At 44.2% G+C, this 25,766-nt stretch overlaps 2 protein-coding genes across 15 annotated transcripts in view; one reads left to right on the top strand and one right to left on the bottom strand.

Annotated features, from left to right (window-relative positions):
• RALGPS1 (Ral GEF with PH domain and SH3 binding motif 1) overlaps nucleotides 1–25,766 on the bottom strand; it is a 428,912-nt gene that overhangs the window by 194,106 nt on the left and 209,040 nt on the right. The window lies entirely within an intron of this gene.
• The window catches only part of ANGPTL2 (angiopoietin like 2), a 42,986-nt gene that overhangs the window by 10,009 nt on the left and 7,211 nt on the right, over nucleotides 1–25,766 (top strand). Inside the window, exon 2 of one of the 2 annotated variants that reach the window (XM_006130754.4) lies at nucleotides 10,640–11,499. In XM_006130754.4, the coding sequence (XP_006130816.1) occupies nucleotides 10,689–11,499 (811 nt within the window). In that variant the 5' untranslated portion in view covers nucleotides 10,640–10,688. The remainder of the gene's footprint in view (nucleotides 1–10,639; nucleotides 11,500–25,766) is intronic. The other variant, XM_006130753.4, reaches the window with a different exon arrangement.

Raw genomic sequence — 25,766 nt, 5'->3', positions numbered from 1 at the left:
CCCCCTGGTCTGCTGGGGGGGTCCAGCAAAGCCTCTGAACCCCCCCCAGCAGACCAGGGACACCCGAGCAAAGCCGCTGCCTGGGCGGCTTTGCTCATTTGCCCGGGAGCAAAGCCGCCCAGGTGGCGGCTTTGCTCGGGTGTCCCTGGTCTGCTGGGGGGGTCCAGCGGCTTTGCTGGACCCCCCCAGCAGACCAGGGAGACCGGGAGAAGCTTTTCTCGCCCCAGAGGACACGGGTGGCGACCCGCCGCCCGTGAGCTCCAGGGCGAGAAAAGCCCCGTTCGTAAGTGCGGATCCGATGTAAGGCGGATACGCGTAAGTCGGGGACTGCCTGTAGTCCTGTCTCTCTCAGGCAGGGATGGGCAAAAGGGCCTCTGCAGGCTGGATGCGGCCCACCAAGCGGGTGGATCTGGCCCGTGGAGGCCTTGTTGCTCCCCCGCCCCCAGGCCAATTAGGACCTGGGGGCAGGAGAGCGCCCGAAGCCGTCTCCCGCCCTGCCAGGAGCATGTGGCGCTTTGAAATGCCGCGTGCTGCTTGCAGGACGGTGGGGGGGGGGGGGAGGAAAGAGAGAGGAGGGAGAATAGAAGAGGCTTCGCATGTTCCCCTGCCCCCAGGACAATCAGGGCCTGGGGGCAGTAGAACTGCGTGAAGCTCCCTTCACCCTGTCCCAGCCCTGCGAGGAGCCCCCGGCACTTCAAAGTACCACGGGCCCCTCACAGGATGGGAGGAGGCTTCCTGCGCTCCCCCACCGTCAGGCCCTGATTGGCCTGAGGTTGGGGGAGGGTGCCAAGCCTCTTCCGAGGCATGGATGCTTAGTGGGAAGGGGGAGCAAAGGGGCTCCCCACACCGAGACCAATCATGGTCTGGGGTTAGGGTAGCCCCGCCCCTTCCTGTTTAGGCCCTGCCCCTTCAGGAGTGGCCCAAAAATTATTGCCTACCCCTGCTCTAAGGTGTCACAGAACCACTTGTTTTTGTGCCAACGAAGTAATTGTTAGCAATAGTAGGGCTTTCTGTGAAGAGGATTTCTCAGATATTTGCTGAGAACTGATACAGGCCAAAGCTCTGGATTTCTGATTCACAACAAATGCTGGCATTTCAAAATGTGATTTTGTTTCAAAACAGAATGAAACAACAATTTCAGAAATTTCTCAAAAATCAGAAAAACATCAGACAAAAATTGTGTTGGAAATTATGATGAAAGGAAATGTGCTCCCGAGACCAGCCCCTGTTGGCTGCCTTGGTAATGTAGTTAAGTCTAAGAGATAGTTTTGTTTTAAACATAATAAAGATTCAAAAGTTAATCTTTTTTCCTCAACCTACCACAGGTACGGACAACAGTATCACTGCCTTGATGCATTTAGAAAAGCTGCATTTCAAACAAAATTTTAGAAACCAATAATAAAAGGTATAAATAAATAATTGCCTTTAGTTCTAACACCAGAAATGGATCCAAACTTAAGGATTTTAATGTCACTGCCTTTACTATGTATACTCTGAATTATTATAAACTTTGATGATTAAAAGTTGGTACAGAAGTGGGGGAAATTCTATTAGAAAAAGTCTGGACTGCTAACATTTTCACTTTTAAAATAGATTTTTTTTCCAATGACAAGAAAGTCATAATTGGATCCTTCCATTGGATTTAAATGACTATTGCTGTACATTTCTCATAAAAATGTAAATTGGAAATCTGAAATAGATTGATTTTAAATTTTTGAACAAAATTTTAAGTGAAAATTAGGGTTATAAGGAAATGTTTACACATATAGCAAAACAAGATTCTTCATATCGGTGAAGAAAAAATGAACTAGATATTACATGCTGAACAAGCTTGTGATTATATATTTTTATGCAAAGTAGACTGCGTGGACATACACACATTCAAATGCAACATATTCTCATAAACTTTTCCATGCTTTCACTGTACTCTCACCCACATAAAAATTAGCTGAAATACCAAACTCAGTCTGAAAAGAAAGAAATCCAGCATTTACACAACGAAATAAAAACTGTATTATACATGAATAATACACTACCTTTTTCCCATTATCATTAATCAGAGATACTACTTTCACACATCAAGGCAAAAATGTATTTAAAAGAAAATCATAAAAATATCTTAATATCAAGAAGTGACCTATTCACCCCTTGTGAGCACAACAATAATGGAAGTCTACTGAAATAAAGCGATATTCAGAGCTAAGGTATGCAAAGGATTTCCAAACAGGCTCATATTATTTTTCTTTAGCACCAACAAAGGAAACCAAACTTCAGAAATAATATGAAGGTATGTTCTGATTAATTGAAATTAATTAAAAGTAGCAAACCAATATTAAAGGAACGTACAATAGATAACTCTTCAATAATTCAAGTGCATTTTGCTACACCCTCAGTGAGATAGTCAACCTCACAAATGGTAAAAACATGTAGCTTACAGGATGGTACACTGCAAAATAAGTGTGTACTTATAAATATTTGAGTTGCATACCTTAGGGTATGTCTACACTACAAAGTTAGTTCGAACTAACGGACGTTAGTTCGAACTAACTTTCCTAGGCGCTACACTAGCGCTCCGTTACGCTTAGTTCGAACTAGGTAAACCTCATTTTACGAGGACTAACACCTAGTTCGAACTAGCTAGTTCGAACTAAGGGCAGTGTAGCCCTTTAGTTCAAACTAGTGGGAGGCTAGCCCTCACCAGGTTTCCCTGGTGGCCATTCTGGCCAACACCAGGGAAACACTATGCCCCCCTCCCGGCCCCGGACCCCTTAAAGGGGCACGGGCTGGCTACGGTGCCCGTGCCAGGTGCAAGCCTGCCAGCACCCAGCTAGCAGACCCTGCACCTGGCACGGCACAGAGCCACCCACCCGATGCCCCCCAGCCCACCCCCTCTTGCCGGGACCAGGCTGGCGGCTCCCGGGAGCTTGCCCTGGACCGCAAGAGGCAGGCACCTTCCTGGGCTAGTGCGGACATCGTGGACCTCGTCCACGATCTCCGCACTAGGCACAGGAAAGTGGCCGGCTAGGGCAGGAGAGCTGCCAGCCTGGCCACCCAGGAGCAGGTGTGCATGAAAATCAAGGGGGTCCACTGAGACCCCCGACCCTGAGCCCTGAGCTTACAATGGCCGTCCTGGGTCAGACCAAAGGTCCATCTAGCCCAGTAGCCTGTCTGCCGACAGCGGCTAACCCTAGGGACCCTGGAGGGGATGGACCGAAGACAGTGACCAAGCCTTTTGTCTCGTGCCATCCCTCTCCAGCCTTCCACAAACTTTGGGCAGGGACACCACGCCTACCCCCTGGCTAATACCACTCCATGGACCCAACCTCCATGACTTGATCTCACTTCCCTTTAAACTCTGTTCTAGTTGTAGCCTTCACAGCCTCCTGCAGCAAGGAGTTCCACAGGTTAACTATTTGCTTTGTGAAGAACAGCTTTCTCTTACTAGTTTGAAGCCTGCTACCCATTCCTTTCCTTTGGTGTCCTCTAGTCCTTCTTTATGGGAACTCAGGAAGAACTTTTCTGAATGCACCCTCTCCACCCAACCCCTGCTTTTAGAGACCTCTATCCTGTCCCCCCTCCGTCTCCTCTTTTCTAAGCTGAACAGTCCCAGTCTCTGTAGCCTTTCTTCATCTGGGACCTGTTCCCAACCCCTGATCATGTTAGTTGCCCTCCCTTCTCCCAGCCTTTCTCTTCCCCTCTCCCACCTCCTTTTCCCAGTCTCCCCCAGTTTTGTTCAATAAAGACAGAGTCAATGTTGGAAGAAACGTTATCTTTATCTTGTACATCAATAAGAAGGGGGGCTAGGGAAGGGTAAGTGGAAGGAGGTGAGGGAGGAATGGGATACGAGCCCCCGATGGGGACGACTGGGCTGGCTCTGCGGGCTTCTGGGGGTGGAAGCTCTCCTGCAGCCCCCCAATTACCCCCTCTCCCCAGATGGCAGCCTGCGGCAAGTGCAGCCGGGCTGATGGCCGAGTGGTGTGATGTGCCCAGTGTGGGTACTCCAGGCACTCCAAGCCAGAACTTCTTTGCAAGCGGGGCACCCCTTAGAACTGTGTGTCCGGGGTGGGGGCCGGGACCCTTTAAGTGCAGCCCTCGGCTAGCCTGAGACAGCATCTCCATGCTCTAAGTCCTCCTTTTATGCCCTGCCGGCACTGCTTCCAGCCATCCTTAAGCCCTGTTCAGAGTCCACTCAATGTGGACTTACTAGTTCGAATTAGCAAAACGCTAATTCAAACTAGTTTTTACTTCTAGACGCGTTAGTTCGAATTAGCTTAGTTCGAATTAACTAATTCGAACTAAGTTAGTTCGAACTAGCGCTGTAGTGTAGACGTACCCTTACATATTTACTCTTATGCAATTATGTAATAAACAATTATTGATAGATTTATATACTTGGTGCATGTTATTCAAAATATAAACACATCCAAACTATCAACTCTTGTAACAGAACTGGGAAACATAACAGTCAAACACATACTTGGTAATTGTTTCATCTATACTGTATAGTGGGGCTACTTAACTTTAGAAGCCTCGGGGGCCACAATAATACTCACAGTACATGTCGAGGGCCGCAACTTAAGTGTGCTTGCATATACATGCAAATATATACCAATAGCGACTTTCACACTGACGGGCATCAATACAAAGATTAAGGCAAAATTACACAACACGCAGACCCCATTTAAGTCAGATCTGCTGATATTAATAAAATGCAATATTGACCCGATTTCCACTCATATGACATCACTTTTAATGAGCAATGACAGTCCAGGAATTTAACTACTAAAACGCATATCAACAGAAGACCATTATGTTGACTGGCGTTGTGGAGTGTGTTCCCTGTGGAGGCCATGTTCAAAGGATCCCACTTGTGGGTCACACGTTGAGCCCCGCGTAAACCCAAACCGCACCACAGGCCGCAAACAAACAGGCTGCGGGCCACATGCAGCCCGTGGGCCGCATATTGAATAGCTCTGCTATATAGGATTATAGCATCCTAGAACTGGAAGGGACCTTGAGAGGTCATCAAGTCCAGTCCCCTGCCTTTACGGCAGCACCAAGCACTGTCTAGATCAGGGCTACTCAACATACAGCCCATGGCCTGTTTGTTTGCGGCCAGCAGTGCGGTTTGAGTTGATATTGGGTTGAAATTCCTGGACTGTCATTGCCTATTAAAAGTGCTGACAGGTGGGTAGAAATCAGGTAAATATTGAATTTTATTAATATTAGCAGAACTGACTTAAATGAGGCCTGTGTGTTGTGTAGTCTTGTCTTAATCTTTGTATTCATGCCCATCAGTGTGAAAGAAGCTATTTGCATATAGACTCAAAGACTTTAAGGTCAGAAGGGACCATTATGATCATCTAGTCTGACCCCCTGCACAGTGCAGGCCACAGAATCTCACCCACCCTCTCCTAGAGTAATCTAGCAATAGTCTGCAAGCACTGATGGGCTCCATTTGCCCTGACAGCGTTTCTCCATTGTTGCAATGTGCTGGTGAAATCGCTCGCCGTGCTCGTCGCTCACTGCTCCGCAGTTTGGTGGAAAAAAATCTAGATGAAAGTGCAAAAAATGTATCTTTAGTGACATGTTGCAACTAAGGCTTTTGTATGCCTTGAGGAGGTTTTCCACCAACAACCTGTAGTTGTCTGCCTTGTTTCTGAGAAAGTTTATTGCCACTAACAGGAAGGCTTTCCATGCCGTCTTTTCCTTGCCATGCAGTGCATGGTCAAATGCATCATCTCGAAGAAGTTCACGAATCTGAGGACCAACAAAGATACCTTCCTTTATCTTAGCTTCACTTAACCTTGGAAATTTTCCACGGAGGTACTTGAAAGCTGCTTGTGTTTTGTCCATGGCCTTCACAAAGTTCTTCATCAGACCCAGCTTGATGTGTAAGGGTGGTAACAAAATCTTCCTTGATTCAACAAGTGGTGGATGCTGAACACTTTTCCTCCCAGGCTCCAATGACTGTCGGAGTGGCCAATCTATCTTGATGTAGTAGGAATCTCTTGCATGACTATCCCATTCGCAGAGAAAACAGCAGTACTTTGTGTATCCAGTCTGCAGACCAAGCAAGAGAGCAACACCTTCAAATCGCCTCAAAGCTGCCACTGATGTTGGTTATAGTTTATGCACCTCAAAAGTTGTTTCATGTTGTCATAGGTTTTCTTCATATGGACTGCATGACCAACTGGAAAAAACATTGCCATTATGCAGCAAAACATCCATGATTTCTAGGAATAACATGATGCAATTCATATCATGTATGACGTAATACCAGCTTCAGATTGCATTATTCATTGTTTTGCCTAAAAAGCAAGTACGGTCCAAACTCAGTCATAGATTTATTCATATATCCAGTTAAAGATGTATTTTAGTCATTTCTGGTTTAAATTGAGATCCCTTCCCTTTATAACTCACTTATCCTCCGCCATTCGCAAGTCAAGGGTCGTATATACTGACCCAATAGCATATCTTAAAAACTAGAGCCAATCAACAATTTTAAGCATCATTTTCGTTCTCAGTGACCCAGAATTAGTAAAGTTTGACTGCATTTATTTCAGAAGCATTTTGGCTGTAGAGCAGTGTTATTGGTGTTGTCTCCATTAACTCTTCCCCTTTATCTATGGGACTAGCCACTCTTCTCTTCTTCCTTACCCTTCTATCTTCATTATCTACCTGCTGTACCCCTTCTTCATTCTCCAGCTCCACATACCTGTTCTTGAGCTCTCTTTTTCCTTCACTGACCCATCTTTTCCTCTGCCTGGTTCTCTTAGTCACATGCTTCCACTGTCCATTTTCTTCGCCCAGCAGTCCCCCCTCTGAGGCCCTTGATCCTGCTTCCATCTGCATATCTAAGCTTTCCCCTTCAGCCACGTCATGCCTTTGCTCCATCATCTGCTCAAACTCCCTTCTAAACTCGACCAGAGTTTCCACCTGCATCTCCAGTCCTCGGATCTTTTCTTCCATAAGCTCTATCAGGCGGCACTTCACGCAAACAAAACTCCTTTCGGGTACCCCTTCCAGAATCATGTACATACCGCGGCTACCACATCCAATCATCCTCCTTGTGCTCTCTACTACTTGGGCCATGGCCACTGCTGCCTCTGTGTTTTATCTACTTTCTCACCAAAGTCCTATTAGTCCGGTGAACACAAAAACAAACCAAAACATCCCCTCCACAGCAAAAACAAAACCCAAACAAGTCCCAATATCCAGACTCCCCTTACAAACTCCCACTCAAACTCCCCTGTTTACAGCTCTGTTTGCTGGCTCCTGTGCCGCTGCAGCTATGTACGATAGCTATATTTTTGTTACCGTATTTTCCGGCGTATAGGGCGACTGGGTGTATAAGACGACCCCCTATCTTTTTAATTAAAAGATAGGGTTTCATCTTATACCCCAGCGCCCCTCCGCCTCCTTTGCTCCCGGTGTCCCTGGTCTGCTGGAGATGGTCCCCAGCAGACCAGAGGCACCGGGAGCAAAGCCGCCAGGAGCGCCTGGGCTGCCCCCCCCCCCCCGCCGGAGCCCCTCCGCGGCTTTGAAAGCCTCGGGGGAAGCCGGCGGCGGGGCATCCCAGGCGCGCATGGGCTGCCCCCCCGCCGGAGCCCCTCCGCGGCTTTGAAAGCCTCGGGGGAAGCCGGCGGCGGGGCATCCCAGGCGCGCATGGGCTGCCCCCCCGCCGGAGCCCCTCCGCGCCGCCGCGGAGGGGCTCCGGCGGGGGGGCAGCCCATGCGCGCCTGGGATGCCCCGCCGCCGGCTTCCCCCGAGGCTTTCAAAGCCGCGGAGGGGCTCCGGCGGGGGGGCAGCCCATGCGCGCCTGGGATGCTCCGCCGCCGGCTTCCCCCGAGGCTTTCAAAGCCGCGGAGGGGCTCCGGCGGGGGGGCAGCCCATGCGCGCCTGGGATGCCCCGCCGCTGGCTTCCCCCGAGGCTTTCAAAGCCGCGGAGGGGCTCCGGCGGGGGGGCAGCCCATGCGCGCCTGGGATGCCCCGCCGCCGGCTTCCCCCGAGGCTTTCAAAGCCGCGGAGGGGCTCCGGGGGGGGGGGCAGCCCATGCGCGCCTGGGATGCCCCCCCGCCGGCTTCCCCCGAGGCTTTCAAAGCCGCGGAGGGGCTCCGGCGGCGGTGCATCCGGCGTACAAGACGACCCCCGATTTTGGGGGGATGTTTTTTAACATCAGAGGTCGTCTTGTACGCCGGAATATACGGTATATATATTTGCATGTATATGCAACCACACATAAGTTGTGTCCTTCGGCATGTGCTGAGTATGATTGTGGTCCCCAGGGCTTCTAAAGTTGAGTATCCCTGTCTAACCTGCTTAAATATCTCCAGAGATGGAGATTCCACAATATCCCTAAGCAACTTACTGACAACGAGAAAGTTTTTCTTAATGCCTGACTTAAACCTCTCTTGCTGCAATTTAAGCTCATTGCTTCTTGTCCTATCCTCAGAGGCCAAGAAGAACAATTTTTAATTTTGACCTTATCCTCCCAAGCACTTGCAACCTCTCCCAGCTTGGTATCATCTGGAAACTTAATAATCATACTCTTTATGCCATCATCTAAATCACTGATGAAGATATTGAACAGAACCAGCCTTAAAACAGACTCCTGTGGAACCCCACTTGTTATGCCCTTCCAGCATGACTGTGAACCATTAATAACTACTCTCTGAGAATGGTTATCCAGCCAGTTATTCACCCACCTTATACTAGCCCCAGTTAAGTTGCATTTCCCTAGTTTATTGACAAGAAGGTCATGCGAGACAGTGTCAAATGCTTTATTAAAATCTAGGTCTCTCACATCCACCACTTCTCCCTTATCCACAAGGCTTGATATCCTATCAAAGAAAGCTATCGGATTGGTTTGACATACGGTAATTTATTCTTTACAAATCCACGCTAGCTATTACCTATCACCTTATTTTCTTCCAGATGTTTGCAGATTAATTCCTTAATTACCTCTCCATCATCCTTCCTGACACAGAAGTTAAACTGACTGGTCTGAAGTTTCCTGGGTTGTTCTTATTTCTCTTTTTTATAGATGAGCACTATATTTGCCTTTTTCCAGTCTTCTGGAATCTCTCCCAACTTCCATGATTTTTCAAAGATGAATCACAGAGTTCTTCCTTTACTATTGTGAAGAGAACCAAGAAGACTTAGAAAAGAAAGAATATTTTATGCAGTATTTAGCAATAAAGGAAGCTCTTAGACATATGTAATGTCTAGGAGTTAGTTGCGTAGCTGAAAATAGAACAGCTTCAGAAAAGCTGATTAATGCTTGTGGCCCCAATGCTGAATTGATATTGACTAAAATAGTGATTTTTACAAACCCTTAGCTGTTGTGGCCACTGTGTTCTAATAAGAAAAGTGCCATGGAGATTTGCTTTAAATACCATGATGCTCTGAGGGATTAAAGTCAGTTTAAATATCTCAGAAATGACATTGCTAGTGCAAAAGTAAAAAAAAAAAACACTAGTAGCTAATCTTCAGGCACAGCCATTAAGGAAGTAACTTGGACTACTGCAAGGAAAAAGACAAAGGAAATGGGATTCTCCTGGAAATAGTCACATTAAATACTATAGTTAAAAAAGCAGCAGAAATCACTGCGAAATAGACACTCTCTTTGCTGAAACTGAATGATTTTAACATATAAAATGTTTTGGAGGTCAAAGTTACTGATTTATTAACATGCTGGGTATACAAATTGTAGTGAGTGGGTGTCTTTTTTATTTCGCCAAGGCAAATAAACAGAATAGTGCTTGCAATGCTGCTTAGGAATATATGACTGCACTGATATACCCTATATAAGCCTAGGCTTATCAGCTCTCTTCATAAGAAAATGTTAGTGTTGTTACACAATTTTCTGTATTGGCACAAGGAAACAGATTATTACTTTAAAGTCTATAAGTCAAAGCATCCAGGGACATAGAAATGGTTAGCATGCCCAGAACATAAATACCTTGCAATAGTTGCTACAACAGTGTCATGCAAATGCCTGTTCTCACTTTCAGGTGGCATTAGAAGCAGGCAGCATTATCTTTTGTAAAATAAAACAATCTTGTTTTTCTTAACGATTGGCTGAATAACAAGTAGGACTGAGTGGACTTATAGGCTCTAAAGTTTTACATAGTTTTATTTTTTAGTTCAGAAATATAATATTACATTTATAACTTGCACTTTTACAATAAAGAAATTGAACTATAGTACCGGTATGAGGTGAAAAGAAAAACAGTATTTCTTTTATTCCATCTTCTTAGAGGACAAATAATAAAGTGAGCTCAGTACACTTTGTATTCTGTGTTGTAAAATTAAAACTGATGGCGCTATCTGGAAATATGGACTTATTTTTACTAATTCAGTTCCTTGAAGTGATTGGTTTTACATTTAATAACAAAGGATCTGGTTACAGGATATTAGTAAGGTATAACTTATCTCCATGAAGCTCAAGTAGCAGCTCTATCTTTTTTAATTTTTATCTGGTAGAAACTGTAACCAGACATGAAAACTTTCCCATTGATATGAAATTATGTGTATTTTCAAGATTTTTAAGATTTACCAATGACTATATCAGTTGTTAATTTTCTTACATTAATTTATTATCTATTTATTACTTAACAATTCTTTTATTTTAAAGCAGATTTTAAAAGTTCTCTTGCAGAAGAAAAATTATCCAAAAATAAAGAATGATGAAGGCAGCAAGATTAATTTGTTTACTACTAATTGCCATCATGGGAATGACTGCTAGCAAGACAAAGGAATTTGAAAGCAGTGATGAGGGCACAGAGCAAGAATTCATTTATATGAACAGATACAAGCGGTCCAGTGACACACAAGACAAGTGCACTTATACCTTTATTGTACCGCAGCAGAAAGTGACAGGTGCCATTTGTGTTAATTCAAAGGAGCCTGAAGTGGTTCTTGAAAACCGGGTAAATAAGCAAGAATTAGAGCTGCTTAACAATGAACTTTTAAAGCAAAAGAGACAAATAGAAACTCTGCAGCAACTGGTGGAGGTGGATGGTGGGATTGTTAATGAGGTTAAACTTTTACGAAAAGAAAGTCGGAATATGAACTCTCGTGTCACGCAACTTTATATGCAACTGCTGCATGAAATTATTCGAAAACGGGACAATGCATTAGAACTTTCCCAGCTTGAAAATAAGATATTGAACCAAACTGCTGATATGTTGCAGCTTGCAAACAAATACAAGGATCTAGAGTACAAATATCAACATTTGGTGTCAATTGCCAATAACCAGTCAATAATTATTGCACAGCTAGAAGAACATTGTCAAAGAACGCCATCCATTAAGCCAATACCCCAACCTCCCCAACCACCAAACAGAATGTATCAACCTCCTACTTACAATCGCATTATTAACCAAATAGCTACCAATGAAATTCAGAGTGATCAGAATTTAAAGGTTCTACCACCTAATCTACCTACCATGCCATCAGTTACTAATAGTCCATCTTCAACTGATAAACCATCTGGTAAGTTATTTTATTGGCATGTCTAAATTATATCTGTATTAATATGCAATGACTAATATCACATTTTTTAGAAGTGGAGATAATATAGTTAGATCTCAAAGATGCAGACAGAGGTAAGTAGCACAAAGCATATTTAGCAAATGATAATACAAAAGTTTGAGGGTGAATCGGTTCAGATTTACCGTGGATGAGACTGAGGTTATGTTGGTGGACTGAGTGCACTTGCTAGGAGAACTGGCAGAGGAACTGTCAAACCTTCCTGTAATGGAATTTGCCTGACTTTTGTAACTTCCTTCACAACCCTGCAGTCTGCCTAGACTTGAGGTAGCTTTGCAGTGGTCAGGCAGTGGCATTACACCATAGTGCTTTAATACAAGTTAAACCTCTCTAGTCCGGCAGCCTTTGGTCCTGACCGGTTACAAACACATTTTCTAGACCACGGGAGGTCAATATTGTCTAGCAGCATTACCAACATTTTCAATGCTTACTGGGTTGTTAGAGGACATTTAGGGGTACATTAGAGCTAAATAGTAGCACAGAACATTGAGAGCCAGGACTGGTGGCTGTAAACAAAGTTTATGGCACTGTGGGAAACTTGGCCACATCCAGGAAAAGGGAACATCCAGCTAACTAAAATCATTTTAGATGAAGGATGTTTCTGGACCAGAGTGTTCTGGACTAGAGAGGTTCAACCTGTATTTATGTTTGATCAGGAAGTTCCATCCTCTTCTTTCAAATGCAGAAATCCTGCTGCATTAAGCCAGACCTTTTCCCGTGAGATTGGATTGTTACAATACTCTCCACAGGGCCGACTTATCCATTAGGCACAGTAGGCACAATGACTAGGGCCCACGATACTTTTAGGGGCCCATGAAAATGTTTTAATTTCATTTAAAATCAGAAGGAAAAAAAGGAACTTTTAGGGTCGAAGAAAATGTTTTAATTTTTTTCTCACATCAGAAAAAAATGAAACTTTTAGGGCCCACGAAAATCTATTAAATTTTGCCTAAATCAGAAAAAAAAATGTTGAAGTATTTAAAGTTATATCAAAAATAATTTTTAATATTGATATTATTATGGTGGGAGGGGCCCATGAAAGCAAAAGTGCCTAGGGCCCACGAAAGTCATAATGCAGCCCTGACTCTCCACACAAGACCAAACTATACAGCTACTTCAGCAGCTAATTGTTCAGGTTGTTTCTCACTAAAGCACAGTACTTTATGTTTTGTGAGCTCCACTGGCACCCGGTTTGTTTGTTTTCAATTTATTTACTGAGATATAAAAAACCTTAAATAAGCTGTGTCCAGGATACCTAATATACTGTCTGAAACAAAATACAGGACTATGTAGCACTTTAAAGACTAACAAGATGGTTTATTAGATGATGAGCTTTCGTGGGCCAGACCCACTTCCTCAGATCAAAAACGATCTGAGGAAGTGGGTCTGGCCCACGAAAGCTCATCATCTAATAAACCATCTGGTTAGTCTTTAAAGTGCTACATAGTCCTGTATTTTGTTTCAGCTACACCAGACTAACACGGCTACATCTCTATCACTAATATACTGTCTGTCTGCCATGCAATATCAATAAAGCAGATAATATAAGGTGTTCAAGCTAATATATCCTTTATTAATTGGGTGCTGTTGGCAAGGTCTTTACATTCATAAGTCATAGAACTGAAGAATCTGCTGCCAGCTTTGGCTTGTCACAGCTTGAATTTGCTGGCCTTCTGTTCCTGCTGCAATCAGTGTTTCCTCTAAGTTGCGTGGCAACACAGCTTCACAGGTCATTAATCAGCTCCACCCAGTCAGAGGCTCAGGGCTCCATGCACGGAGCTGACTGACTAGGCAGGCTACTTAATCACCTGTGAAGCTGTGCTGCCACGCAGATTAGAGGGAACACTGGTTGCAATACTCATTTGCACTTCCAGTTTTTTTTTCAGGGAGGAAAAAGGGAAAGGATGAATAGTTGGGTGAATGGTTGGGACAGTTTTCTGAAGGATTACATGTGATTGTGGGGGGGGGCTATTATATTTCTTAGTCTTTGGTGTGCTATGTTGCTCTAATGTTACATTATTGTACATATGCCCAAAGAAGGATAGGCAAATTTTAAAAACTGAAATCCACCAATTAAAGAATGAAAGGCTGTGTCTGTCCTGGATGCACTAGTCAGTTGGGGCAGGAGTCAAAGCTCATTAAAGGCTTCCAGTTAATCAAATGCATTTTTTGATCTGGCCTATTAAAGCTGTGTTCAACACAAACTTTGCATTTCTTTCATTATTATGTTATCACTCTAGAAATATAAAGTGATAATAGGTCACTTCACTTCAAATAGTGTTTTTAGGATTTCAGTTTTTTCCATTATAAACTCCTCATTTCCATGGTTTATAATTGTGCCATAAACCTCAGCTCCAGGCTAAAACCTGATGTATAAAGTATTAACCTGTGAGCAATCAAAAAAGGGGAGGAAAAAATAGCTAATATAAGAGAATGGTGTTCTCCTTTTGCTCCAGTCATAAATCTTTGCTAGGAATTAGACTGGGCTATCTATATCACATAAATCCACCATGGGAAACGCCTTTCTAGGCTACCTGCATGAGGCAGTGATATCAATGGAATAGATAGCTCAACTAGGCTGGGAGTCAAGAGACCTTGGCTCTCAGCGGAAGCTGTTGCTGACCTACTGTGTGACTCAAGTCATTTTACCTCTCTGGACTTCGTTATATGCTTCTGAAAGACAGAAATGATGATAAACATCCATTTGTATAGTATGTTGAGAACTCTGGAGGAACAGTGCCGTATAAAAGGTATGTATAGGCATAATATATATTAACAAAAAGATCGACAACTGGTTGGGTATGGGTACTGATCTTTTAAGCTTAAGAGTAGCCCCTTCCTCTAACAGCTTTCACTTCTGCTATACACACCTGTACCATATATAAACAGTAGACTTCAGTCTTCATGGTGGTTAATCCAGTAATTTTCATCAGAATAAAACTTAATTGTTTAAAAAGTATCTGAATAATTGCACAACTCCTAGGCAGAGTCAAAAATATGTCCACCTTCCACAAGACATAAACAAGGCTGTACCAACCACAAACAAAAATGTTTCTTTTACTCCATCTGAAACTTTATTATGATTGATGTATACAGGCAGTCCCCGGGTTACGTACAAGATAGGGACTGTAGGTTTGTTCTTAAGTTGAATCTGTATGTAAGTCGGAACTGGCGTCCAGATTCAGCCGCTGCTGAAACTGATCAGCGGCTGATTCCAGGTAGGGGCTTCCTGTAGTCAGCCACTGGTCAGTTTCAGCAGCGGCTGACTTGGGGATGCCTGGGGCAGAGCAGCTGGGGTGCTGCTGGGTTGGTCCAGTAGTGCCAAGGAGCGGTGCTGTGGGACCAAACGGCAGTGCCCCACCTGCTCTACCACAGGCCCGGGGCTTTGCTCCACGTCTCCCTGGTCTGCTGGGGTGGGGGACACTAGCTGCGCCCCTGCCCAGCAGACCAGGGACACGGGGAGCAAAGCTGCAGCGGCGGCGGGGTGCTGCGCCTCTGAGGCTTTGCTCTGGCAAAGCCTCAGAGGCGCGGGACCCCTCCACCTCCCCGGCTTTGCTCCCGGTGTCCCTGGTCTGCTGGGGACCGTCTCCAGCAGACCAGGGACACCCGGAGCAAAGCCGGGGAGGCGGAGGGGTCCCGCGCCTCTGAGGCTTTGCTGTGGCAAAGCCTCAGTGGCGTGGGACTCCGCCGCCGCTGCCGCTTTGCTCCCGGTGCCTCTGGTCTGCTGGGGACCGTCTCCAGCAGACCAGGGACACCGGGAGCAAAGCCGCAGCGGCGGCGGAGTCCCGTGCCTCTGAGGCTTTGCCAGAGCAAAGCCTCAGAGGCACGGGACCCCTCCACCTCCCCGGCTTTGCTCCAGGTGTCCCTGGTCTGCTGGAGACGGTCCCCAGCAGACCAGGGGCACCCGGAGCAGCTTTTCTCGGCCCAGAGGTCAAGGTGGCGGGACCGCTGCGCTCTGGGCGGTCCCGCTGCCTGCGAGCTCCGGGGCGAGAAAGCCCCATTCGTAAGTGCGGATCCGACATAAGTCGGATCCGCATAACTCAGGGACTGCCTGTATTCACATCTGACCCACTCCAAATTAATATACTCAGGCATCTGAATTGGAGATGCTTATGGGTGTCAGGGAAATCTCACCAATCATCTCTATGTCTCAGATGTACATAATTATTATAAAGAAAGAGGCTGTAATACAAGATACTCTAAAAATTACTAATGTTGTAAGATCTTTAGCATAGGAACTGTCTTTTTGTCCTGTTTATTCAGTACCTAGCACAAGCAAATTCTGTTCTATGAGCCAAAATGTGGTTTCTATTAAAAAAACCTGTCAGATTTAAAACAAACATAGAAGCATTATCCTTTATAGTTTCTGTACTATGTCATATACAGTATATAACGGAAACATTTGAAGCTCTGGGTTGTATTTCAATGGACACGTCATGGTTTGTTTTTAGCATCTAACAAATCCCAAAAGAGGATAAAAAGCAATGCATGCATAAGGCATGCAAAATGAACAGCACTGGCAGAAAAAGAATATGAAGATATTATTTTATCATACAAGGAACGCTCACAAATCCCAGTATAAAAATGTACAAACATCTCTAGAGTGCAATAATTTAAATGTTTTATTATGAACAAATTAATTTCTGCAGATAGGATTTGGGTCACAATTTCATTCATTCATTTTCCAAAATATATTACTTTATTACAGAGCATTCTGTTGTAACTTACCCCTGAAAATTTTTGTGCCTGATTCTTTGTATAAATAAAATTTAAATCATTGCGACTTTTTTTTAAATCCTGAAGGAACGAATTGTCATTGTAAATATAAAATTCATGAAGCAAAGTTGTCATCTGTGCTTGTTTTCCATTAACAGTCATAAATGACTGCAGCTGGATAGGACAAATTTTCTCCATATACAGCATACACAACAAATATACAGCAATGGGAAATTTTATAATAAACAAGGCAGCAGTCAATGAACCATCTGGTACCATACTTCACAATGACTAAGCCAAATCTTAAAACATCATTTTTAATTTACTACACAGCTCATTTATATAAAAATTAAGAATTTAGGCATCAAGCATTTAGACATTGCAGTGCAAATTGAATTAGGAGCCTCATGTTCAGGTACTTGGGAACTACAATCCTATTTACTGTCAATGGGATTTTGGCTCATATGGGGTTTGCCTCCACTTCACTTAAACACCTATGGCTGCCCTGTGTCAGCTGACTTGGGTTCTTGGGCTATTTAATTGTAGTGTAAACATTCAGTCTTGGGTTGGAGGCTGAGTTCTGAGACATTCCCTCCTTGCAGGATCCTACAGTCTGGATTCCAGCCTGAGCCTGCAATTAAACAACCATTTAAGCCCAAGCCCCCCAGACCCAAGTAAGTCAACAGCCATGGGTGAGTAATAGCAGTGTCGTTATATCCCAAATGCCTAGATCTCTTTGAAATGAGATTTAGGCTCCTAAATTTGTTAGGAATTGTAGCAAAGAGAATCACTATACCTGAACACATTAAAAAAAACAAAACTGGACCAAAGTGGATAGATGCTAAAAGAAGTTTGCAGAGTAGCTTCTCTCATGGGCATAACAAGAATTCATAGTGGTAATTCCTAAACATTCAAATATGTTAAGTCAATGAAATGGCTCAACTCTTCAAAGATACACAGAATTGTTACAGATGTAAGAGATCTGCAAAGAAGAACACCTTAGTTTAAAAATAAATATCCTCACACCATCCAAAATAATCATAACCATACATACTCCATCCAGTGGGTAACCTAAGTCAGGATTTGAGACATCCTCAAATGAAAGTAGGTTGAAAACATCTCCCCTTCTGCTCCTGTTTAAATTAGCTACAATCCTGAGATATAATCACCATAATGTATTCCGACTGTGGTTTATTGTGCAAGGAAAAGATTCCTGCAATACAGGTCCCTTCACTAAGCACAAAAATTTCTAATCTGTATTCACAGAACAATCGCCAGTAAAAACAGCAACTGTCAATTTGGCAATACCACTTCCTAGTCCCAATGTTAATTAGTTAGAAACTATTTAATAGGAGTTTTCAGCAATAATGGATGTCTCGTCTACAAACAAATGAATTAAAATAAAATAAAACACATTGTGTTAATGAACTGTACACAACAATAAAAAGGAAGTCTACTACATTAACTACTGCTACATTATAACACTAATAAAAGCTAGCAAAAAGCTGAACCTGGAAGCATGAACAGCAGCCGAGGCCTCACTGATACAAACCAAGATCAGATGGAAACAGAAAATGATAGAACATGTTGTTATTCACCAGGACACAGGCTCTGACCCAAACAAATCTGAAACAATTTACCACGTAGCCTGAAATGTTGACTAGAATTCCTTCATTCCTTCCTATTACAGGTTGGATCTCCCTGGTCCGGCAACCGCAGAACCTGACTGGTACTGAACAAGGGATTTTGCCAGACCTGGGAAAGTCAATTCTGGCTTCTCTGCTGATGGACTCCAGGATCTCCCTGGGACCATTAGCAGATGTCCGGGCTCACCTCCAGGCTCCATGCCCCCCCGGCTCCTCTGCCGGCCGGGCTCCTTTCCTGGCCACTGGCCTGGCTACTGGGCTTCCTACCTGTGCCCCACTTCCAGCCACCGGGCAGGCTCTGCACCCCTGGTTGGGCTGTGCTGTTGGCCCCAGCCACCCTCCCAGGAGGGCTCCCCAGCTAGGTCCGGCCCGGGTTGCCAGGCATGGTCTGCTCCCCTGACCGGGTTCCATGCCCCTGGGTGGGCTTTGTTGCTGGGTCCAGCCCCGGCTACCATGCTCCATAATGCAAACTCCCTATTCCCGGGCTGGCTCCACTGTCAGTCCCAGCACTGGGCTTCAGTCTCCTCTCCCCGGGCCCCTCTGGTCCTGTAACATCCATACAACAGTTTCTTGGCTTCTTAATTAGCTGTAACATGCAGTCCTTATTTATGTAAAAAGACCAGAATAATAACTAACCTCATATGACAAGAAGAATGGGCCAAAATCTACAATGTAGAACACACGGCAAACAAAATCCAGTAGGTTTAAATCTAAAATGGCTCTCTCTGCCAGGCGGCCATTTGTAGCACCTTTTACTCAATAAATAGGAAAAATAATTGTATGATCATATATTCGCCCTGTAATAGAGACATACAAAAGGGACATTTTACCAAAATATTTTGCCTCGTGTAGACTTTGCAGTGCACCACTTGCAAGAGACTCTAGTCTTAAAACACATGACAAGTGAAAACTTTGCTAGTCTATGGTATTTTAGCATCATCTGCAACATTTACTTTCTGCACAGGTTCAAATTGCCAAGAGCACTTTCATTCATAATCTTCATTCAGCAAGTCAGTCCATGTAACTCAATAATTCTACTATATTGAACAGGCAGGGAAGAAGAGATTTGACAAAAGTTATCTGCAGAAACTACAGCAACTAGAACTGGATGCTCAGATATCAAATACACACTAACCAGTTTTGTTCATGAAATGCTGCATGATTGCATTTCATGACATTTTCTTCCTATTTTCATAGGTAGGCCCATATCAAATCCTGAAAATCAGACCCTCCAAAATATGTCAAATTCAACGCACAGAAATGAATATGTCCAGAATGATTAGTCATTTTTACAATGTATGCTTACATTTATTTGTTCCACATAATATAGCTAGAATCTTCATGAAAATGGAAACTAAATCTCTCTCTCTCTCTCTCTCTCCTTCCAACAATTATGAAACTGAAATTCCTTGGCATAGGACATACTGATTGAAATTTAGATATCTACTTAAAAGTATTATTCTATTTTTTTAAGGAAAACATGGAGTGTGGTTGGCCTGTGTTTCTTTCACAGCTATGAAACAATAAATTACTTCTTAAAATGCATATATATAACAGTTTACTATATTTTAATTAAAAAATATACTGATCCACAATGTTACTCCAGATAAGAAACTACATGCAGGGAACATGAAGAGGCTGCATGACTAAACAATCAAATGTCAGGAAATATCAAAGTTTGCATACACAACCCTAATTCTTACCATGTATGCTATAAGCATGATCACAAATGCTTTTTTAAAATAGACAATGTATTATATTTATGTATTTTTAAATATACCCATAAAACATAAGGACAGCTACACTAGGTCAGAACAATGGTGCATTTAGGCCAGTACTGTATCCTGTCCTCTGACAGTGGCCAATGCCAGGTGCTTCAGAGGGAATGAACAGACCACGTAATCATCAAGTGAAATGTAATAATTTGTAAGTTGCTTGCCATTTTCATATATTTAAACTGATTTTTTGTCCTAATGTTTTAATTGTCTTAGGGTCAAATACTGAAATGTGGGAACTGCAGATGCTAACCCCCATACTTCAGGATTTGACCCTTAATTTATATACAAAAGTGAATGTTTCAGAAAATTACGTGTGTCTGAAAACTGAGGGTTATCAAGGAAACTGTTACACAAAATTAATTATAGAGGTTGGGACCATTGCTCATGTATAATCAGAGAATCATAGAAATTTAGGTCTGGAAAAGCCCTCAAGAGGTCATCTAGTCTATCCCTCCATGCTAAGGAAGGATTACATATATATAGACCAGAGGCGGGCAATAATTTTTGAGGGGGGACCACTCCAAATTCAGGAAAGTGGTCAAGGGCTGCACTTTTCTATGTAGATGGTGTGGGGTTTGGGAAGGGGATTGGGTGAAGTAGTAGTGCAGGAGATGATGTGGGATCTCTGAGGGTATGTCTAGACTACATGGCTCCGTCGACGGAGCCATGTAAACTAGTTTACCTGGCATAGTCAATGAAGTGGGGATTTAAATAATCCCCGCTTCATTAAAATAAACATGGCCGCCGCGCTATGCTGATGATCAGCTAATCCGACACAGCGTGGCAGTCTAGACACGGATCTGTCGGCTGGGGAAGCCTTTGCCAACTGATCCCTTATGCCTCGTGAAACAAGGTTTACAGGATCGGTCGGCAAAGGCTTCCCCAGCCGACAGATCTGAGTCTAGACTGCCGCGCTGTGCTGGATCAGCTAATCGTTGGAGCCATGTAGTTTAGACATACCCAGAGAGAGTTTGGGTACAGGGTGTTCTGACTAGGGATGTAAAATTTCGATTATTTGGCTAACTAAATAGTCGTTGCAATTTGCATTGACTATTTGATTAGTTGATAGGGAGTCTCTCCTTTTGAAATGTAGCAACAGCTCCAGGGCTGTTGCTACACTTCGAAGGTGAAAGTGCTGTGGGAAGAACGGGGCCAGCGGGGGATAGAGGCAGCAAGGGGGGGGGGGGGGGAGTGACTAGTCCACTAGCCTGTCGACTATCCAATAAGCATTTTCTTATTGGATATTTAACTAGTTGTTCACATCCCTAGTTTCAACCTGGGCAGGATCCAGGAGAGGAAAGGGTGCAGGCCTGGTGAAGGGATGTAGGAGGAGTGCAGGGTCTGAGGGTAGGTCTAGACTACAGAGCTTTTTTGGGATACAAATTTTGGAAAAGCAGACGCGTTTTTTCAGCATCTCTGTAAACCTCATTCTACAAGGAAGGGATGTTCCGAAAAAGGGATTTTTTCTGTCATTTGGCCCCATGTAGATGGGCCAAATGTCGGAAAAGCTTCTTTAGAAAGAAAAGCAGAAAAAGATACACAAATGGCGAACTGTAATTTGCATATCTTTTTCTGACTTTTCTTTGCAGTATAGACATAGCCTATGAGGGAATTGTGACCTGGGGCAGGGAGGGGGCAGAGGGTTTGGGTGATGACATGGGCAGGAGTGGGTGGTGATCTGGGGCAGAGAGCTGGGGTGCAGAAGAGGGTGCTAGAGGTAGGTTTTGGCTGGGAGGTGCTTACCTAGATGGCTTCCAGCCAGCAGCCTCCTCAGACATGTGCCAGGGAAGGGGGGTGAGGATTTGTGCACTGCTCCTCCCCCAGCACAATCTCTGAGCTCCCACTTGCCTGTTTGAGTGACATGGAGCTGCTCTGTGCCCCAGGATCCCAGCAGGGTGGGTGGGCCACAGGACAAATTAAAAGGCTTGGTGAGCTGGTTCTGGTCCACTGGCCCCATCCTGTCCGCTCGATCCTAACAAATTTGTGTAACCGTTTCTAAAAAGTCTCCAAAATTAGAGATTCCACAATCTCTCTAGATACCCAGTTACTGTGAGTAACTATATAGATATAAAAGCTTTCCCTAATATCTAATCTAAATCTTCCTGGGTGCAGATTAAGCTTATTACTTTCCATTCTACTTTCATTGGGCATGGAAAACAAATGATGAGCATCCTCTTGATAAAAACTTTTTATGTCCTCTGCAAACTTCTCTAGACTAAACATGCTGATTTTTCTCAGCTTTTTCTCATAGATTACATTTTCCAAAACAATTATTGTGTTTGTAGTCCTCCACTAGGCTCTCTCTAATATGTTCACCTCTTTCTTAAAATATGAACCCCAAATGGACAACAAATAAAGATGCCCCAGTGCCAAGTGCAATGGAATAATGATCTCCTCTATGTCTTACATATGGCATTCCAGTGACTTCTGCCTTTTTCTCAACAGCATTACATTCTCGATTACTATTCAATTTGTGACCTACTATTATCCACACATCCCTTTCTGCAGTACTGCTGCCTAGCCAATTGTTCACTCTTTTGCATTTGCGTATTTGATTTTTCCTTTCTAAATACAGAACTTTGCATTTCTCTTTATTGAATTTCATTTGGTTGATTCCAGACCAATTCTCCGAGAGTATGTCTACACTACCCCGCTAGTTCGAACTAGCGGGGTAATGTATGCATACCGCACTTGCTAATGAATTTCCCGGGCTTCATTAGCATAAGCGGGGAGCCGCCATTTTTAAATCCCCGCTGCTTCGAACCCCATGCGGTGTACCGGTACTTCGGAATAGGCACCCTAGTCCGAACTACCTAGTTCGAGCCCTGGGTAGCCGCGCTGCACGGGGTTCGAAGCAGCGGGGATTTAAAAATGGCGGCTCCCCGCTTATGCTAATGAAGCCCGGGAAATTCAAATCCCGGGCTTCATTAGCAAGTGCGGTATGCATACATTACCCTCCTAGTTCGAACTAGCGGGGTAGTGTAGACATACCCCAACTTATTAATATCACTTTGAATTCTAACCCTGCACTAGAAAGTACTTGCAATCCTTCCCAGCTTGGCAAAATCCACAAATTTTGTAAGCGTATTCACCACTCCTACACCCAAGTTGTTCATGAAAACAGCCCAGTGTAGGCCCATTTGATATGTCCTCCCAGTTTGACAACGAGCTTCCTCTTTGAATAAATCTTTCAACCAGCCATGCACCCATCTTCAGGGCCATCCCTAAGGGTGCATGAGGCCTGGGGCAACACCCTCTAGCTCAGTGGTTTTCAAACTATGGGTTAAGACCCACTACTGGATCATGGAATGTCAGACACTGGATCTCATTGCTGCACGGTGATCAGGTGACCAGTGGGGCTACCTGCCTGCTCTGGCACTCCTGACTGCATTGCACCCCAGAGGGCAGCAGACCTGGCTCCTAAATGAGTGGGGAGGAGCACACAGGACTCTGCTGCTGGCTGCTTCTGGGGCACAACATCGTCTGTGATGCCAGAGGAGGCAGGAAGCCTGTGTTAGCACCCCCGCTGCACCAATGATAGGTAAGCCCTTCCTGCCCCAGCCCTGGCCCTCTCCCAAACCCAGAGCTCTCTCCTACCCCCCAAAGCTCTCAGCCCCACCCTGGAGTCCACACTCTAGTCAAATTAGGCTGGGCTACAGGCATCAACAATTTTCTTCAACTGGTCATGAGAAAAAAAAAAGTTTGAAAACCACTGCTCTAGCCCCAGGCCCTGCCTCTTCCTATCCCTGGCTCTGCCCCTTCTCCAAAGCCCCGCCTCTTCTCACTCCTTTCCCAAACCCTCTACCCGGAGAGACGCTAGCTGGAGGATTATCGGGTTGGGAAGGCAGGGTTGGTGTAGAGTAGCAGCAGGGGTCAGGAACTATGGGAGAGGGAGCAACCCAACAACTTGCTCCACGCCACTGCCCACCTCCTAGCCAGGTAACTCTGCTTCACTGTGGTGGCAGGAAACAAAACACTCCACCCAGCCCCAGGCTGCTTCGCTCTGCTCCCCTGAGCCTGCCGAGAGGGCTGGGGCCAGGACCGGGTGCTCCACTTCCAGTTGCCACACCAAGTGTGGGGAGCTCAACCTCTGATGATGTTCAAAGAGCAAAAATAATTCAATAGTGCATAGTTCAAAAGCCACTGCATTTCCAATATCAAACAAAAAATCATGTACATTAGAATAATTGTTAGTAATTAAAAGGAACCATACTAGAGGCATCAACAATAGCAGATTTTCTGTTGACACACTTAATATTTTTACATCTATTTGAAAGTACGTATTTGTATGATCATAAAATTCCATAGCTACACTTAATTTAGAGAAACCAAACATCAACTTTAGTGAGTTTTTTTTCTTAAATTGCTTTTCTTTTAATCTGAAATCATAATTAAACTTTTTGACCTAGAAGTTCACAGCCATTTTTTCAGATTAACTACTAACAGTGAGAGAGGAAGCATTATCCTATTCTGTTCTATTCAGGTTTTCATAGCTTTCCCACCAAACCTTAGGCCAGCTCTACACTGGCAAGTTGCAGTGCAGTAAATCGGCTCCCAGCACTTTAACGCCCAAGGTGTCCACACGGGCATGGCACTTAGTGTTCACTAGCTCCACAGTTGCTGTGCTCCAGGTTAACCACCTCAATGAGAAGTGTAGAACTTGTTGTGCTGGGGATACAGTGCTGCGAGGCCAGTGTGGACACTTGAATTATCTGCTAGGTTCTGACTGGCCTCCAGAAATAGCCCATGATATCTCAATTTCCCTTTGCTTCTTGTTTTAAACTTGGCTGTCTGCCCTGCAGGCACGAGCATACATCTCTTCAGAGATCCATTTTGGACAGTCTGCATGCCGTGCTGATTAGTTCCCAGACAAGCACAAGCAATTCACATGGAATACTCCAGCTGTTGAACAGAGGCAAGTGTCTGTGTGCATGAGAGAGAGAGAGAGAGATTGTTGAGCAAAGAGCTAGGGACAGAGGCAGCAAGTGAGGGAGGTGCTGAGATGTCAGGGTTTCCCCATCCCTCTACCTCAACATGGGCTGTTTCCTGATGCTATTTGAACTTACAAGATAGCGTGCTGACATCCTCGAAAACACAGTTTCCCACACCTCCTGGACTTCTGTGAAAAGCAGCTGTCAATGTAGTACAATGACCACGGAGCAATGGCATAGGAAACCTGCATTGTGTGATGCTGACTTCCCCATGTGGCATTACAAACCCTTCTCCAAGCACCCTGAGCCAGTTGCACAGTGGGATAGCTCCCACAATGCACTGCTCTCTGTAGCATTGGAAGAGCGGCTAATGTGAACAAGTTCCACCAACACTAGAAGCATCATGTGAACACACAACAGTAGTTTCCCTGCAGCTCTCTGAGCAGAGCTGTAATTGCCCACACTTTTTATATCTGTCAGTGTAGATATCACCATAGTATCTGAATACTTGACAGTGATATGACTAATCTCTCTCTCATCCTGCTCCCCAGAGCAGAATTATGTGTGCAGAGTAATGCTTGCCCGTTTTTTTGTTTTGATTTTGTCTGGTTTGAGAGGCTTGTTTGTTTTAAGTGCTCTTGAGGCTGTTTGTTAAAGAAGGTAAGGTCAAAAATTTGGGATGATCCTTAGTTCCCGTAGAAGTTTGTTTCACAACAGCTCTGAACTCATGTGTTTTTAAATTGAAATAAAATAGTCAAATAAAATGTGTTGAATTAGATATCAGTAAGAAATATAATTGTCGGTTCCTGCATTTTAACACAATAAAATACAGATACTAAAACAGAGTGCTGCATCTTCATTTAAGTAGCCAAGATCATATACCTTTATTTGCAACAGAAAAGGAAATGGGCTCAGAAGCAGCATTCTATTCACAGGACTATGTTGATAAGGACAAAGGGAAGTACAAAAATAAAATAACTTGGACCCAGGCCAAAACCCCCACCACTCACTTTAGATAGGATTCTTGAGTATTTACAAAAAGCTTTTTAAAATAGCAAAATAAGTTCAGCTAACTTAAGCTACAATTTATTGAGCAAGTGGCATAGACTAGTGTTTCTCAACCAGTGGTACGAGTACCC

The sequence above is a fragment of the Pelodiscus sinensis genome, chromosome 22 (genome assembly GCF_049634645.1).
Source record: "Pelodiscus sinensis isolate JC-2024 chromosome 22, ASM4963464v1, whole genome shotgun sequence".
Taxonomy (NCBI): domain Eukaryota; kingdom Metazoa; phylum Chordata; order Testudines; family Trionychidae; genus Pelodiscus; species Pelodiscus sinensis.
This window is presented reverse-complemented; position numbering and strand designations above follow the sequence as displayed.